This window comes from Vanellus vanellus, assembly GCF_965231255.1.
Source record: "Vanellus vanellus genome assembly, chromosome: 2".
Lineage (NCBI taxonomy): Eukaryota > Metazoa > Chordata > Aves > Charadriiformes > Charadriidae > Vanellus > Vanellus vanellus.
The window spans coordinates 19,932,559-19,951,200 of NC_138906.1; the positions used below are offsets into that span (position 1 = coordinate 19,932,559).

General features: G+C 38.3%; 1 protein-coding gene across 1 annotated transcript in view; it reads left to right on the plus strand.

The window, feature by feature from the left end:
• Window positions 1-18,642, plus strand: part of ARHGAP21 (Rho GTPase activating protein 21) — a gene marked incomplete at its 5' end in the record, with an annotated part of 127,490 nt that overhangs the window by 42,593 nt on the left and 66,255 nt on the right. Inside the window, 2 exons of the mRNA XM_082479774.1 lie at window positions 12,013-12,195; window positions 17,684-17,708. Coding sequence (XP_082335900.1) covers window positions 12,013-12,195; window positions 17,684-17,708 — 208 coding nt within the window. The remainder of the gene's footprint in view (window positions 1-12,012; window positions 12,196-17,683; window positions 17,709-18,642) is intronic.

Consider the following 18,642-nt stretch of genomic DNA (forward strand, 5'->3'; position numbering starts at 1 on the left):
ATGCTAATTTTTCCAAATTTTTTTTTTGGTACAAACCCCAGGCCTCTTCACTTCTGAGTTTTAAGGCTTTTCAAACTTAGTGTGTTGATTTGCACATTATACAGCATGTTCAAATTGCGTATCTTGAAATACGGGACTAGGATTATATTTAAGAGGTGAGTTTGTCTGCAGGAGTTTATTAATAGTCTCTACATTAGAAAGCTTTAGCACCGAGTAGCTCAAGGTGTTAAAGGTTTTGAGGAGAGAAGCTGTGTATGTGGGGATGTAAAGAATCTTGACATATTTCTCTTAAAAGTTTTGTGGTATTTTGAGCCATATTGTCTGTGTTAAACTTCCTAAGAAGTTTAGGCTTGATACAAGTAGTTCTTCTCCCAAGTCATTTTTTCTTAAAACCCTTCCCATGTGTCCAGGTAAATCTTTGCAAAGAGTCAGGCTCTGGAATAACAACTCACTTGCAATGACCATGTTTTCAGGGCGACCATTTGGATTTTGACATTGAAGGTCAATTCCCTGGTCTTCCAAAGGCTTCCTTTTGGCATTGGGCAGGTCAGAGACACTTCTGCTGTACACAAAATCTTACATAAAGCTGCAGTATTGCAGACTTGAATGATCTTAAGTCTTACGAACTTGAGTTACCAGCAGTACAATGATGTGTTTATGCAGATGAAGTGGTGTGGCTGGTCTCTAAATGATTTTTTTCTTGTTTTTATTATAGAAATGACCATATTCTGTTTATGTTGAAAAGTTCAGTAGCTTCAGTAAGAGGAAAGCAGCCTTATACCTACATTCAATAGAGAGCAGGTATAAGGTGTGTTTCTGTCCCACTGCTGAGCCCACAAAGTAAAGCCTTTACTCAGCATTGCAGCTGCATCATGGAGTAGTCTAGTCCAAGCCCAGAGGTTTGCTATGGAAAAACGGGTGCTGTCTTGGGTGATTTGGACAACTTAAACTATGCCCCTTGTAGAACTGATAATTTTTTGAACCAAGACATAGCTTCTGGCTATGGTGGAGAGAAACAGTGTGAACTGAAGGAAGTCTGTAGGCAGTTTCAGAGCTGACATTTGGTTAAAGCTGTGGCGCATCTGGTTACTGAAATGGGGTCTGTGCAGTTCAGGTTTCACACTGTGCAGTGATTTTGCTTTTCTTAGTGGCTTCTGCAAAATTATTTCACGTGTAAATAGGTATGTTATAAATAGTCTGGTGAAAGTGTAGTAGAAGCTATCTGGTATGTTGTGTGTTTGATAAAGTCCACTGTATTCTAGAAAGCAAAAGAATACAGACTTTGTTGAAACTCGTTCCTAATTTTGCAGTGGTGTACTTAGCTGGGGACATTGGCGGTGTTTCTTATTGTTCTCTCTGCATTTGTAGGAAGCAGTGGGTCATGGGGCAGCTCATATTCTTGGTCTATCAGAAAGTTCCCATAGGCTGAAAGAAGCAGTGTGAAGCAGCCCTTGACAGACGGTGACTATGCAAACCACTCTTTATCACTTCTCTGAGACTGCTGAGAAGGTTCTTTTATCACGCATGGGGTAACCTCAAACATTGCTTCAATGCTGAGGGGTGGAAGCATGCTTTCTTTGCCTCCTGTCTCTGATATTTCCAGATTAGACTGTAAGGTGAGGACAAAGCATTTCCTATTCTTAACAAGCAACGACAGAACAAGCAGAGAAGGAAAAGCTTTAATTTAGCTAAATTAAGATCACATGACATTTTGCTGTTATGCTACCAGCCCTGCAGATGTTTCCTTTCTTTCCAGTTTAAGGATGTAGCTGTTAAGAGGGGAGGCTTTTGCTAATGAGCCTATAAGAAAACAAGGAAGCTCTCAATTTCTTTTTGGTTTTAAATGTTTTTCTGACTAAATTTAATACTATGAACTGTGTGCTTTTTATTGTAAATACTAAACGCAAGATATAGAGAAAAGCACACGGTGAAAATAGTTTTTGCATCACTGTTCTCTGAAGTCCCTGTTCTTTTTGCTCTGTTTCTTGGTGCTGTTGCTTGAAATTGGCTGTTATGCTGTGGAAGTATAAGGCATGATCTAAACTGAAATGCACTTAATTAGCTTTGAAAAGAATCTCAATAAAGTAGTATAGTTTTTTGATGTTGACTCACTACTACAAATATAGGTATGTATATGCACACGCACACAAAATACTTTTTTGTGTGTATATACGTGTATAAAAATAAAATAGACACATGGTAGATTGGGATCACTTCCATGAGTTGAAGTATACTAAACTTGCTAGTATGTGGTATTTAAAGGGAGATCTGGTAAGTTAGTTTATGGATGCATGTGGATAATTCAGGGATTAGGTGCTGACTCTGGAGAAGTCCTGTTTGAGCTGTGGTGGAGCACTAGTCGTGCCAGACCTGGTCTTGCTCTTGGTGAAGTTAAAAGCAAAGTGCAAAAAGTCCAGGTATCAGAACTACAGTATAAGAAAACCAGAGCTTGCTCTGTGTAAAAAGCTATTTCAAGTCTAGCCAGACTTAGTATGTAGAGATTCTCCTTGCTTCAAAGGAGAAAAACTGTTTCTGGATCTCCCCTAGCCTGGAAAGGTGTTTGCTCTTTCATTCAAGCAAGCGTGTCCAGCTGGGCTCAGTTTACAGATCCAATTGTGTCACTGCATGTAATCCAGAGCTATGTAAACTAAACAATTTTCAGTTGAACAGACATGGAAGTAACATTTTGAGATCATCCTTTTTCAGACTGTCACGTCACTAAATCCTTGGGTGGTTTGCCAGTATAAAGCTAGTTATTTGTGTTGTGGTAGAGGGACTTGATTTCAAATCAAGAAGATGGAGTTTTTCAGGTATAGGCTTCCTCTAACCCTTCTTGCTTTCCTGTATTTGAGTTCAGGGGAAAAATGCTATATAAATGTGAGAGCGCTTTAAGGTGAGGGAGGAAAGTAAAGGTTGTGGTAGATAGCCTTCAGCTTTGCTTTTCAGGTCTTGTGGAGTAGTGATGAGGCTGACATGAGCACCAACTGCTGTGCTTTACAGAGCAGCCTTTCATGAGCAGTAGAGCACAGTAAGGAAAGTTTAAGCTGTGTAATAAGCTGCATGTGGGCAGGTTTTTATTGTTTATTTTCTGTGTGCACCTTGACCTTTTTGGGAGCTGAAATCCTTTATCTTGAAAATACCTTTTCTCCTTTGAATGATTGTGTTTACTACAACAGTAGTTACAAAACCACACAGAAACACGTGTTCCTCTGTCCTCCTTCCGGCCCCAAGCCAGCTCTGTAGCCTGTATGGTGCGTGGCAGTAATGCATGTCACCTTCCCTGTGCCTCCTAGCCATCTGCTGTGCTGGAACGGAGGCTTTGTTTTTTAAAGGTAGCAGATTTCCCACTTACTTCATACAATTGGAGTAGTCCTGTATTGCTTTCTTGGGCCTTTCTTCTTACCTGGACTTGGTTTGAGGACATCGTTTATGTATTTTATTCAATTGGATTATTCAGTTCCGAGATGCATTTCAAGGTCTGTGTTGGTGTCCTCACTGATCTCTGCCGTAGGCAGACAGCCACTGCCTTCATTATTGAATTAAAAGAATATTCCAGGCTTATCTTCCGTCTGGGTGGGATTCACACTCCCAAAAGAAAATAGCAGGTTTGCTCCTAGCAAATACCTGAATTAACTTCAGTCCCTGCAGAAGGACCTGTTGCTGTGGCCACTTAGGCTTAGTGCCATAATAGTGCAAAAAGGGGGTTCCTGTGAAGGAGACACCCATGGTCGTTCCATGGAGTGATGTTCACATCTTTATTGCTGTGCCCTTGCTCCCTCGGCTCATTATGGCTATCAGCAAGACCCATTAGAGGGCTGGGTGAGGGAGAGCTGTTCACAGAGGCTGCCTCACTGCCGCTGGTGGCTGCTTAGAGCCCACCTGAACAACCAAGGCGAGCAACGAACATGAGAAATGGCATTGCCCATCCTTGCCCTTAGTCTTATGGCAATCACTAATAATTTATTTCTGTTTTCACATTGTTTGATATTGAAACCATTCATTGTAGTAACTTTCTGTCCATCTGGAGTCATAAGGGATCTGGGTCTTGTTCTGGAGAGCTGGTTAAGTTCCCCAGTTTGTTTGCCTTTACCCTTTCAAGTTACTGCATCCCCCTCAGCTGCAAGTCAAGAGTATTATTGTTAGTGTTCATGAGTGTCAGCAAATATCCGGCACTTCATGTGTGCGTACCACCTGCCCCATAGGAGATTAATGGGGTCCCCTGGTGACTCTCAGAGCTGACACATTTCCCAAGTTTCAGAGTTGAAGTCTTCCTCTGGAGACTGATTTTTATTTTTTTTTTTTTTTTCTTCTTTCTTTTTTCGCTGCCGCATGGAAGAAGAGCTGTGCCTCCTAATTCCAAAAGCAGACTGTCTTCTGTTGTTAGCAATGTCCCCAGAGAGAGGGCCCTGACTGGACCAGTTTTGTCTGCCTCTGTGAATGCCATCTACTGATGGTTGTATGTTTGAGAACTCCTCCATTTATCTCCGCATCTCATCTTGTGGTGAGAGTGGTTCTGCAGCTGTTTGATCTTTGAGCTTTGAGGGCTTGTTTCCATCTTCATTTCCAGTTTCAGGTGCTTCATGGCAAGGCAGCCTCCTCTTGCTACCTACTGAAAACAGGCTCAGCAGTTACTAGCACTGGCCAACTGAGTCCTTCCTCAAGCTGTCTTAAATATAGAGCACTGAAGCAGATAGGATGTAGACAGATATCTTTTGTCTCTTGTTCTGAGGGTCTTGCTACCAGTAAGCAGGTCCAGCACGGTCTGTTCAGTGGGGTCCATTTCCCTGTGGCCAATTCTGCAAAAGAACAGAGGAATGTATGTTTTGAGGTAGGAAAAACTTTCCTCTTCTGTGCTTCAGTTATGTCACCGTGTCTCAAACTACTTGATTCTTCTGCTTAGAGTATGCTCCTACAGTGTCACTCCTGTAGATAAAGGCTCATTTATCCTGAGCTAATTTCACTCCGGTCTGCTATGTTACAGTCAAGTCTAGTTCTAGTGGAGTGCTGTTAATAAAAAGTACATGATGACACATAGTAAATGTCAGCAGTTACATATATATACATATATACATATACAGTATATTTGTACATAAACAAACTGGTGTGTGGTGTATATTGCACTGTGAACCTGTATTGCATGCAAGTTGTGTACTGAGTAACTCATTATTGGATAGAGGGAAGCTTTTATTTTTACCATTATTGTGATTTATTTCTACTTAGTAAAGTTCAGTGGGAGATATGGGCAGGAGGTGATTAGACTTAGCCATGGCCAAGTAGTGTTTGTATTTCTAAAGGTAGACAAGAAAAAGATGAACTTTCCGATTAAATTCGAATCACAGGAATGCTTAACGGCAGGGTTTGAACATGATGAGAACTTAGTTTTAGAGGACAGTATGTACACAAGAAAGTCAGAGAAAAAGCCATATTTAAGGCAGAGGCTTTGTGTACAGACTCTTTCCAGACTTAAGGTTGTCTAATGTCTTCTTGGGGGTGGTTGGGTGGACAGAGAGAAGTCCTGTGGAGTTGATGCAACCTGCAGATCGATGCAGCTAATTATTGTTTGTTATGTATATGCCCTAAGCTTGAATCTATATCTAAATTAAACAGTAATTAGTAATTATAACTTTTTTTAATCTTGTTGCTTGTTTCCTGTTAAGGGTGACTGGTGTAGCATGCAAATATGAATGCTCCAGTTTGACACTTGACACTTAAAATACTGAGATGTTTGGGGTGATTTATTAATAAACTATATTAAATTATATCTATTAACAAACTACAATTTTGGTGTCAGTAAAGAAGGGGCAACTTATTTGAGTAACTGGTATTATGTATGGACTGCTGCAGATATCTTTGGAATTTATCTTAAAGTTTCTTGGGTACGTATAGGTGTTAAATACTTTATTGATGATTTTCTCATTTTTTTGCCTCTATTCCTTTTTGCAAATTCTAGATGCCTTTTTTTTTTTTATGGTGTCAGCTAGCATCCAGATCATACATCTAGGATTTTTATAGGTTTCTTTTTATCCCACCAATTCCTGACTGATTTCAGGACCACAAGATTTTGTTGAGCATAAAAATCGGTCAGAAGTTTGGGCAAGTGGATATTTGACATGAAGGCCTAAAACTGTTATGGTTTTGGGTTTCCTGCATTCCAGTTTTCCTGCTGGTCTCTTTAAAGGGATTTTTTTCAGTCAGGGGTGAACACGTTGCTAAGACTGAAAGTGATGGAATTCATTTGTTTGTTGAAGACATAGCTATGTCCTGGATACCTGGAGGATGGATTTGCCTAAGGTGTTACTTTTGTATCAGCAATAACTTTTCTTCATCTGGAAATTACTTCTGTTTAAGATGCTATTTGTACATTCCAGTCTGGTTTAAAGACACTAGAAATGTCTTGTCTCACCATGGCTTGAAACCATTTCAGTATGTGACAGTAGTATTTGTCTTTATGAATGTGACTTGTCTCCCTTGAAATCTTTGATTTATGAGCTTGAGGAGAACTGAAAGGAAAATACTCCTTGTGTGAGTGATCCCGCTTTTGAGGTGCGAGTGAGATAAAACATTGGCTGGCTTTCTCTGGGTGCTGGATATACCTCTCTATACTGCAGATGAGGATGGAGATAATACATCTCAAAGAAAAGCTGTATAACCTTTTCTTTGGCTGTCTCAACTGTCTCTCTTCCTCAGATGTTTCTTAGAGGAGGTGGTGTGTGTTCTAAGAGCATGGAGGAGCTGTGTGTTTTGGAGGGTTTGTGTTTGTTTTCTGTCATACTGGAGGGACAGGGAACCATGTGTTCTCCAGTGGATTGAACTTCTACTCTGTCTGAATTCGCTTACGTGCAGGAGCCCAGGTCTATGACCTCAGAAGAAAATGATAATGGTCAAAGGGGTACGTTGTCCTCTAGACATAATATGTTTCTTTGCTTCATCATCTCTGATCAGATAGCTGTACCAAAAAAAAAAGCAGAAGTATTTTTTGAGGCATACATTTATTATTGCTTCATTTGATTTTTTGTCAGCTTTTAGCAAAGTGACTTGAAGTGCTCTGTATGGTTGAGAATAAAAGGGTCAGTGGCTTATTATAACTTTATTTGAAAATCATCAGTGGAAGAACCTGGTTATTAAAAGACTGACTTGCAGTGAAACCTGCCATTGTTCTGTGAGTAATGTTTTCTTGCCTATATAGGCAGGGTTTTTTTTCCCTCCTATTCTGTAGCCTTAGCCAGAAGACCTTTTTCTTTTCTCTGTTACCTTTTTAAAGGACCTTGTACTTTGTCACATAAAATAAGATCAAACTGTTCTAGAAAAGCCTTTTTTCTCTGAAGTTGCAGATCTAACAGGGCAGTTAACGAGGTGATAACTACTTGGGTACAAAACCTAGGGAAAATAAATGACCCAATGCAAGAAATATCACTGTTTCCAAGCAAGCCCCGCATTTATCCCAACTTGGAATACCCTGTTGGTGTATTGGGATGATTTTAGGGATTAATAACTATTTTTCAAGATTCTTTTTCCTCTGTCTTATGTCAAAAGTGGCTAAAAAAAATATAAATGATGTAATGGCAGTTGAATCAGTAAAATTAGGTGACATCAGCCAGTTTTCTGTTCAGCATATATCCATCTAGCTATTTCAGGTATTACATGGCTTGGTAGAATAGCTAGAAGTTGAACGCTGTTAATGCAACTGAAGCAGGCCCTGTGTAGCACAAGCTGGCTCCATGCTCTTATTGAGGCATTGATAGGTAGGTCCCCTGGTTGGTCTGGTGTGTCTTGTTTATTTCTTTATTTATTTATAAAATACAGATTTAGGGTCCAGAAAACGTAGTTTGAGTAACACACAGTGAGACTTTCATTTACATAATTTATTTGTGAAGTGTTTTATGTGGTAAAACAAACAAACAAAACAAAGTTTAAAAAACAGTGTAGAACAAATCTGGATGCCAGTCCTAAGTGTATCACAGTATCACAGTATGCTAGGGATTGGAAGGGACCTCAAGAGATCATCTAGTCCAATCCCCCTGTCGGAGCAGGAACACCTAGATGAGGTTGCACAGGAAGGCATCCAGGCGAGTTTTGAATGTCTCCAGAGAAGGAGACTCCACACAAGTGTCTTTAGAAATAAATTTGAACTTGTGTACTGAACACAAAGATGAAATAGAGATGAAAACTGGTTACTCACATCAACTTAAAAATGTCTTGAATGGTTTTTCAAGGATTGACAGTGCAATATATCTGTTATTTCTTATGTTCACTATTATTCATCTATGAAGATAGTATTCAGAACTCAGTATGCCTGTTTATCTGTTTAGATAGTCAAGAAGACAATTCTTTATTGATATATTGTATTGCAATTACCTGTGACTGTCACTGAAGGATTGTTAGCATGCTCAATATAGGTCTGTCTTCAAATTGTTCAGAAGATGAAAATTCAAGCAGGCTTTGGACAGCGTGCAAGTTGGGGGTGTTTGCCTTTTAAAATTTTTTTTTGAAAGTCATAATCGGAAATTATAGATTTGTAATTCACTTTTATTTAAAAATAGTATCATTTACAAGCATCAACGCTATTTACTGATTTAACATAATTCTTTTGCTGTGTGTTAAGCTCCTAATGATTCATGTAGTTCTTTAAGGTGCCATCCGATTTTTCATGGATGGTTTCATTGCTCAGAAAAAAGGGTTAAATACAATATTAAAAACAAAGCATGCATTTTACAATGCACTTAAGCATCTGTTACATGTCCTTGTAATTGCATATAACAGGAAATGATGCTTTGAGATACTTTGTGCAGAAACCTTGTATGAAGAAATCCTGAGGGAAATGATGCTTGAATCATTTTTAGTAGCCTGGGATTCTTCAGTCCTTGAACTCAGTAGTATGCATTCTGACTTCAATTTTGAGCATTGAATCTGTAGAGAAACAAACATACAGATCTTCAGTAAGGAATATGGCAAAATCTTTCGTTTTTTAGATTTTCTGTGAAGTGAAAATAGAGCATTCATTTTTCGTTCTTTTGAAATGCAAATAAGTCTATCCTAAAGACAAATCACCTCAAGGATATGAGATATTTATGTATTCGTAACTTGATTACTATCATTTTTGGCTTGCAAGGGAAACCATGTAGGAACTCTGCCTTCAGTAACGTATTCTTGCCTATGCTAAACATCATCTGTTTCTTGTTTGCTATCTTGCATCCTTGTTTTGCTTGTGCTTTTGAAAACTTTTCTTGTTACTTTTTAAAGCCCTCTCTGGCAAGGGATATTCTGGTGGATGTGCTGTGGTTGGACATGTCACAGAGTTACTGTTTTGGTTTGGTGGTTTGTTGTTTGTTTGTTTGTTACGATTCAGATTCTTTGTTGTTCATAGTGGTGGCTGAAAGTTGATGTTACTGAACACCGCTCATTTTTTATTAATATTGGCTTTTTCTGTTGCCCTGTTGGCAGACCTTGCAGGGATCTACAGATGGCATGAAGCAACCTTTCACTTCTGGCATGCTCTTTCAAGAAATAATGATTTGACTGGGGCATACTGTTGTTTATGAATAGCTGTTAATGCAGCAACTTGTATGAATGGTAAAAGTTTATGTGAAATTACAAGGAAATTAGAGGTTCTCTTCTCATTGCAATCAAATGCTGCATCTCCCATTTCTCAGACCTAGTGAAGTTCTCTGTATGACTGTATTTTGAACTCAGGTTACAGTATTTCTATATGTAAACCTCAGTGATCAGTTGTTACATATACTAAAATTACCTTTTGGCTAATTAGAGGGGGTTTTGTCAGAAAAAAAGATGCAAGTATGTTGTAGACTTCTATTTTTCAGTGCTACATTTAAGCTTGCTGTTTATGTGTCTATAATGATAGGTATTTGCTTATTAATGTTTTTTGATGTGTGAAAACCTGTTGTTTACGATTGTTCAAAACTTCTGCATCAAGCGTTGGCTATAAAAATTTCAGAGGAGAAGCAAAAGATTGCAAGGGAATGTTAAATAGATGGGTTGCTGCCCATCATCTAATGGAGGAAATCACTGTCATTTTTTTTAGATGCCAGTGATATTTTTTTTTTATTAGGAGCTGTTTCTTTTGCCAATTTCCTAGGATCAAAATGTTCTTCTTACTGGCTCCAGTTTCTGCTCGTGTCATGAGATTGAAAGACTGAGAAAGAACATTTATTTGTGCAGAACAAAAAATGCTGCCATGTTCGAAAGCTGAACAGATTGGTGGGGAACACCTAAAGAACAAACCCCATCTTTAGGCTAAAGGATTACGTTACTTTTACCTTAATCTTTGCATTGCTTGAACTTTAGAGTAACACCACTCATCTTTGCAGTTCCACAGTTCTCGCTAATTTTTCATTCGTTAGTCATCTAATTGCAGCGTCTTTTTGGTTTCACACTAACACTTTTTAAAATGTGAATGAAGGTGATAGATGAGGACAGACTAGGCTGAGATCGAGTCCTTGGTATTTATTATTGTTCTTTCCAAAATCTGCTGATAATCCTTCCAGGCTGTTCAGAGCAGCAGAGTGCTGTCGGGCTACTCTGGATTCTCTGCATTTTCTGATTCCAGAAGTGGCTCCATTTTCCTGGCTTGGCTGTAGCACCGAGATCCTTCTCCATTTGTATGTTTTCCCTTGCTGAAGAACAGGGTTGTTTGAGGCAGGGAGGCTGGTCTTTAAGCACTGGCTAGTATTTCCTTGTCCTCACAGTTGGATGTACCAAGATATGGGTTTCCTAGGACAAACTGTAGCATCTGTGTAGAAATGCATTGCATTTTACATACCTGAATGCAGAATGTTGTTCTAGTGGGTAATTGTCTCGCCGAGCAGCTGCAACCTTTTCCTTGCATGTTGCTGTCATTGTGGTTAGAGTGGAAATGCTTTGTCTTCTCTGTAGATGTTGATTGGAGTTGGCTGGGCCCACCTTGCTGATAAGCACTGCAGCTTGAGATCCCAGCTGTAAGGCTGAATCAAAAGGGATTATTTTGGAGCAGCCCAGGAAGAAACCCAAGCACTAAATTCTGACACGTATCAGCCAGTTGCTGAGCCAGAGCAGCAGAGCTGCAGAAAGACAAGACGACTATTATTTCTGTGTGAATACCCTTTGAATAGGCTATAGGCTCTGGTATCTAAATTTGTTTCACGCATCGTTGAACTAGAATATTTAAAGGAGGGTCATAGGGTTTTGCATGCTTTCTTTGTATGTCTTCTGCCTTTGATTTGAAATGTTGTGTTGTGTGGCAGTCACTTTGAAAATTCAAATGGAAGATTTCATGTAAGGCTGAGAAAATAAATCTTTCTATAATGTTTTTTTTTGAGTTATAGGCATATAAAACTACCCTTAAGGAAAAAAAGCAAGATGGCTCATTTCTGCATGAGAGGGGTATTGCAGTAGGACTGTAAAAGGAAATTAGACCTTTTTACTTGTGTTATTTGGAATTTGCATACTGAAATGTTCAGAGAAAGTAGCTAAGGGTGGAAAAAACAAAGGTGAAGTCAAAGATACAACTAGAGGAAAAGTCTGTCTTGCTGTAGGAGGCTAACATTGCATATGTCCTTCAATTGTTTTACTTGTTTTGAGTGAGGACATACTAGTTGAGAAAACCATGCGTGCCTTATAAGTGAGGAACAGAGGACTTGGTTTTGTATCTATGTGTGTGAGCTATGTGCATGCATAAATGGGGTCCAGAAGACATGTTTGTGTCTGTGTAAAGTAGAAAGCCAATAAAACATGCAAGCTGTACACCTTTCTTGTGGCTCATTTGAGCCTTTTGCTGTTGTATGTGGACTTTCTTAATATCTAACTTCATTTAAATTCTAAGAGTAAATCTGTATGTGATATGACCAGAGTTGTAATGCTGTAAGGGATGCTGCTTTACAATACACATTTATTTTGAAAATATTAGTGATGTTCAAGTTATTTTGGTTATGGGGAGAGAAATTATATTTTGAAGTGCACAGTAATGTTTGTTTTAAATTATCCAAATCACTACTTCTGTATGTGTCTTTTTTATTTTAGGCATCAAAAAATAAAGATGGAAAAGAGCAGAGTGAAGCTGTATCACCATCAGAGGAAGAAGAAACTTTTTCTTGGCCTGGTCCCAAAACTGTCGTGCTAAGGAGGACATCTCAGGGTTTTGGCTTCACCTTAAGACACTTCATAGTTTACCCTCCAGAATCTGCAGTTCAGTTTTCTTTTAAAGTAAGTTAAATCAATAATGAAGTGCTTATCTATAGCTTTATTATGCTTTTTAGGGTCGAAACTCCAGCTTACTTGAAAGTAAATGTATGTATACATGTGTCTTACACAGATGAAAGATCCCTTGTGTGTAAGGTGGGTGGGCTCACTTATTGCACTGATTTATTCCTCCGCGCCCCTCCTTGAAGTTTGTTGTACCACCATATGAAGAGATTAGCCTGGAAAAACATTAGTTTACCATAGTTTCTAACTGAGTATCCTAAAATTAATGTACGTTAGAAAGACGAGTTGTGTTTCTGTATTAGGTTCTTTCTGCTGAAAAAGAACAATCTGCAATGCCCTGTTAGTCAAGAGACAAATACATACAAAATACATTAAAGGACAACTTTCTTAAATAAACTGTAAAGCATTTTAAGTTAAAACAAGTAGTTCTAAATGTTAAGGAGTGCATTGGTTTGCATTGCTCAAAGGGTGTATGTGTTCTCCTGAACCTTTTGAAAGTTGCTGTAGTACCAGGTGTTGAGGAGAAAGTCCATTTAATAGTGATAGAAATTTGAATGTGAGAGGGTTTTTCCTGGTGAGTTCAAATAAAGTTTGCTCATTTTAAAGTCATCAAGTATGCAAATTCTCATAATCCATGCCACCTCTCATTTTCGCTTCTGCTTTTCCAGTTAGGCAGAGGAATAGATTCTTACCAAGATGTGGAATGGGTATCGAAGCTTCACACTTTACTTGTGTGTCTCTGCAGGAGACTTTCATTAAGGTTGTCTCTTTTGCCTGTCCTAGGTTGCTATAAGATTTCATATGAAGTAGAAAAAGCTTTGCAGGAGAAGGTTGGCATGTTTTTCTGGTTAACTTCAGCTATTCAGCCTGCACTTGAGTGCCGAAATTTTTTCCCTTTGACAAGCAGTCACTGAAGCTAACTGGAAGTGAGACTATTAGCATATCAGGTGGTCCCAACATTTCTGTCCTTCAACACAGGTTATAGAGAGTCAGCCAAAAGTAATATCTGGTTGAATTCCAGAGGTAAACAGAGGAAGGAGGGTGGGGAAGCTTTAGATGAGCAGGAAAAATGACGTGCGCTTGTTAGCATCTCCCAACAACAACCCCTATTCACATTGAGGGTGAAAATATAAACATCATGAGCAGGATTAATCTCCTTAACTAAGAAGTGATTGAATAGGTTTCTTCATGAATGTATCACTAGATCTCTCTGAGGAGGACGATAACTTTTTTCACATGCAGAAGGAGACAGGAACAAGGAAGGGCAAGTAATATAAAAAAGAAATGTTAGCCCTTCCCCTCTCATTCACATCTGATAGTTTCTGAGAGAGACCCAAGCAGTACATAGTGAGCCCGATACCTGTAAATCTCAAGACATGCCTGGGAGCTCTACCTCCCTCTTTTTCTGCAAGAGAGCTCTTGGAACTTTTTTTTTCTCTGTTTCTTCTCTGATATGTCAGGATCTGGTTAATTTATTCCCATTTATGTCTGTTTTTTGAAAAGGGAATGATGACATTGTTGGATAGTTCTAAAACCTTTATTTAGGGATGCAGTTATATCTAAAGATGACAAGGTTCACTTGGACAGAGCCCTGATCCATACTGTAAACTAACTTGCCCTGTTATATTCTCTTTTCTTCCTTTCAATGTCCATGAGGTGGTAGAAAAAAAGAACGCATCTTCAAAATTATTACTCCTGGGTCTTCATAAGATGACTTTTATAGAAGTCTGCGTACTTAAGTTATGGTACTAAAGAGTGAAATTCGCCTGTTGTCAGCCTGATTCAAATATGAGGCAAACTTGATTTCTCTGCCATTCTTATTTGACCAAAGAATGTATTGGTTACCAGCTAATTACAGTCTCTGTCATTGATTCTAAGCTCAAGTATCGTTCCTCTCTCTTTCCTCATTGATCAAAATTGTAAGGGCCTCGGAAGGTGGAGGTGTTTTGTTTTGCATACCTTAGTTACCATCATTATGCTACCTTTAATTTGGTTTTCTGACTGTCTTACATCTTGTAGTAGCCTTGTCCCTTCTTCATACCTGAGAAAGCATGTGGTTACCTCTGATGTAAGATAGAGATTACAGCTGGAAGTTAAAGATGCCATTGACATAACAGCCAGAGTTCCTCAATCCTCTACTGGTTTCTCAGAGCCACAGTCCTTTTGTTATCACAAGTGTAAAATTGATGCTGTTACTTTCCCTCTAGGTCAGTGCAGAAGTCCTTTTTTTACCCCAGGGAGGGCTTTGCATTCTAGCTCGATTGCTTTCAAGGTATGCAAGCAATCTTGGAAGCAAAGAATTCTACCCCAAAGGATGTATTGAGTGGAGAAGAGTGGGTGTTATTTTATAAAAATCTTTAATAATCTGTTCTCTGCCTAGGTGCATTTGAGGTGTTGGGTTTTTATTGAAGTCTTAAGAAGTTCATTGTTCTAGTTGTTAGTCTGATAAAACCTATGTTCAATTGAAAAGCCTTCTTTTAGTTGTCCTGGAAAGTTTGCTGCAAGGAAGAGGTCTAGGCAGATCTGCCTCAAAGCTTTGGCTGACTGGGAGTCCCAAAACATGCTTGTCTTTTAATATATTAACACCTAAGAGTACCTGCCTTGAGTTACGTTTAGTTCTTCAGGTGATGTCTTTTGTTGGGTTTTCTGTGACACCTTACCTTGATATTTCACAGACTGGAGGCACACCTTACCCTTGTTATTCAATAAAGACAGAGGTCTGAGGCTTCTCCTGTTATTCAGGAGCGCAGAGCACCCAGTTAACAGAATGAGGATCAGTTTTGTGCAGAAGCAAAGTCCAGCTTGCTGCCAAGCATATGAAATTCTAGCTATTGAGTCCATCGCATGGATGACTCTAAATGTTGGAGAACTTCAGTAAGGGTTTCTTTTGTTTCAGTGCTGATCAGAAAAACCCAACAGTGCTAAACTTTCATTTTATTTTTAATGATGCTACTGATTTCTGAAAAGAAAACTGTTCAAAGCCTGAGTAAAATAGGTGGAATCATGTTAACGAAGAGACTTAGTGTTTAGGTGAGGGTAAACTCTAGTTGCAGGTTCTTTCTAGCCTTATGTGTACAAAGCTCATGTCTGCTTTTCATTGACTTCCACAGTCATCGATGTGAAACTACAGTTCTTGGTGAGACAGCTGGACCAGTGCTCTAACTGGCACTGTGGGCCACTATGTTAAATTTGTAACACCTGAATGAGCAGGGTGAGTTGCAAGAATAAAACTTGATACTTCCATGGTAAGGTGACAGTGACCTGCAGAACTCTGTATGAGGGGCATCCATAAAGCTTTTTTTTCCTCTCCATTTACATTTGCATCTGACTGGAAAACAGGTCTTACTTGCTGTCATTGAAATGATTGAACATGGTTATAATTAATTCAGGGAAGTGTCTCTGCATATTTTAATACTAGGTACTAGTATGTTATATTTAATTTATATTCTTTATATTTTTACTATATTATATATTATTTTTATATTTAATTTATTTCATTTAACATTTAGTGTGTACATAGTACTGCATGTCTAGGTCAAATTCAGGATATTGTGCTAAGTTCTAGTATCTTTTCATGGTTCCTGCTCAAACCATCTAATTAACTACAAATCAAAGGACTCTTTCTCATTATAATTGATATTAATTAACTAATTTATAAACATTGTGATAGAGAAAGGTTATGGAAGAAAGTGTGGTTGGGAGGGACAGCCCTGTGTGAAGGACAGTATGAAAGATGATCTTGAAACCTGAGATTGTGGTTTAACACATTTCATTTTGGCAAAAGTACTTGGCTGTGTTTGCGTGGGGCCACATAGGCTGCACATTCAGGAATAACCCATTATGTATCCTCCTTGCTTCCCATGCCTTCTTTCTTTTAAAGTGAATAGGGAGTGCGTGGAAGACTTCTGAAGCTAGCATTGCAAAAAGCCTATGTTAAGTTATGCTTTTAACATCAGTCATTTATTAGGATTTGCTAGTCAGCAACGTGCTTTATTTGCATGTAAAGTTCATTCTCCAAATTCAATCAGTCTGAGAAGCAAGCAAGTGATAAAAGAAAAACCTTGTCTTTAGGTATGGAACCAGCATATACTAATATCTTGCAATGTGTAAGAGGTAAATGTAGGAGGGAAAGCTAATTCCAAAACATTTGTGTTGTAAAGCATTCCGTTTTGAAAGGCCTGAGCTCATTGGGTTGATACCATGAAAAACTAATGTTTTGCAGCTGTTGTGTACCCGGTGAGAAACTGACAAACCCACTGCAGTATTTCATAAATGATGGCAATTCTGTATCAGCTACCTTGACACTTCCATAATTCTTTTTTTTTTTTTTATAGCATCAAACCAGGTAGACGCCCCTACATGTGACCCTACATTTTCCAGACTGTGAGCTCTAATATTCAAAGTCCTAAAGATGTTTTTTCACTTGACAGATTGAGTGGAAACTAGAGATGTGCAGATGTTAGCCTTGTATAATTCTTCGCTGCTGGTAAATTTCAACAGTACTTGTCTGCTAGTTCCGTATTTTTGCCAAAGTGTAGAGCAGACAAGATTGTCCAACTTCAGGGTATAATGTTTGCTGCTCTCAGAGTTTGGGTGGTAATGATAATTGTCTTGGCTTTTTAAAAGTAGAATGAGTACTACATCTCTAACTCAGTGTTTTGTGGGTTTGGCATTTCTTTTGTTTTTTTTTTTCTTCCTTAAAGTTATCTTCCTGTAGCATATTACAAAGCTCCAGCAGAACTCTTGTATGTCTCACAAGAAATGTGTTGCACCTAAGAGAGACTTGTCTTGTCTTCATCATTATACACGAGTTCATATCCAGGCCTTACTCCCTCTCTTTCTTCAAGTCTTCCTCTCTTGAACACTCAGATCAGTGTGCAATTGCTTTGAAAATATTTAATATGAAGAAGAGAGTGATTTGTCTTTAAATGCAAAATACCTAGAAATTTGGAGTTAATCCATTTAAAAGTAGGAGGGAATATACAGGCGAAAATTTTGTCTGTGACCACCTCTTTGCTCCTTCTTTCCTTCAGGACAAAGCTGATTTAATTAGCTGAGGTGAATTGTTAGAAGTACTTCCCAAATAGTACATATTATTCTAAGAAATTGTATTTAGGTTGAAAGCTTATTACTCCATAAAGTTACAGCTCAATATGAAAGCACATATTTCTGTATTCAGACAACTGTGCTTTTCAAATGGTAGAATTTTGTAGAAGAGATTAGCCATGATCTTTCAAAAGCCTTTCATTCATATTAAAATATTGACAAGAAAGTAACTTAAGTAATTGTTTTCTATTTTAAGTGTGCCATTCTCCCTCAGTACATTCCAGCTGTGTGATTTCTGTCAGTGATATCTGGTAGTTATGATTGTGTATATGTATGCACACTTAATCTTACAAGTACACTTCAAGTCTTCATAGCTTATAGGTGCCTATGCATTTTTTTCCATTTATTGGATTTTTAATATGCACTCTTTCTTCTTCCTTAGGATGAAGAGAATGGGAATAGACAAGGTATGTCTTGTTTTTATTATTTCACAGATTCATTATGTTGAACATTTCAGCTGTGTAATGCACTTCAATAACTACCTAAGAGTTTGAAATGTAAAACTTCAAAACTTCAGTGTGACCATCAAGCTCATTGAATTTCATGGCAGTGGAGCAAAAGAAAGAAAGTATCTGTCTTTTAGCTTGACTTAGTATGGGTGCTTGTGTGGCCACTGTGTTAATTAAAACATGTGCCCTATCACCTCTATGCTGTGTATATCACCTTGCCATGTATTTGAGAAGACAAGAAACCGGCTTTGTTACCTTTTTAGTGCCAAAGTTTCACACTCTTAATTTAATTTGCATGTAAGACCCACAGTTACCTGTGCAAAGTACTACTGTAAAGGGTTTGAGTCTCATGGATATATTTATGTACATGCATTTGAAAAAAAAGTGCTGTACAGTGTGTCTAAGAGCACCCAGTATGAAATTTGAATTTTGTTGTAACTTACTGTAATAAAAGCAACACGTAAGTATATAAACCTAGTGTTGGTAGTGGTGCTAAATGTTATCCAGAAAAGTGGTGTACAGTGCTTTTAAAAACAGAAGATAGAGAAGGTTATTCCTGTTAGCTTTGTGGTACTTTCTTCAGTATGTGGTAGAACTATCTAACTTATTTTATCAGTTTTGGTACTCTTCTGTGTATTTTAAGAGATACATGAAACATGCTTCAGTGATGTCAGATAAGATGTATGAATAAAAGTCTTGACCTTGATTTAGGAGGGACAGAAAAGTCACTTATTTCTAGGTTATGCTTGTCAGTTGCCCTCCAATTTTCATGGCTTTCTCCCCCTCACATTGCCTGTGTCTGCCCTCTTTCTTAATTCACCAGTTAACTTACTGTTTTATTAATTGGTGCTATATATCAGTACCACTTAATGTTAATTTCTCTTTGGTTTTT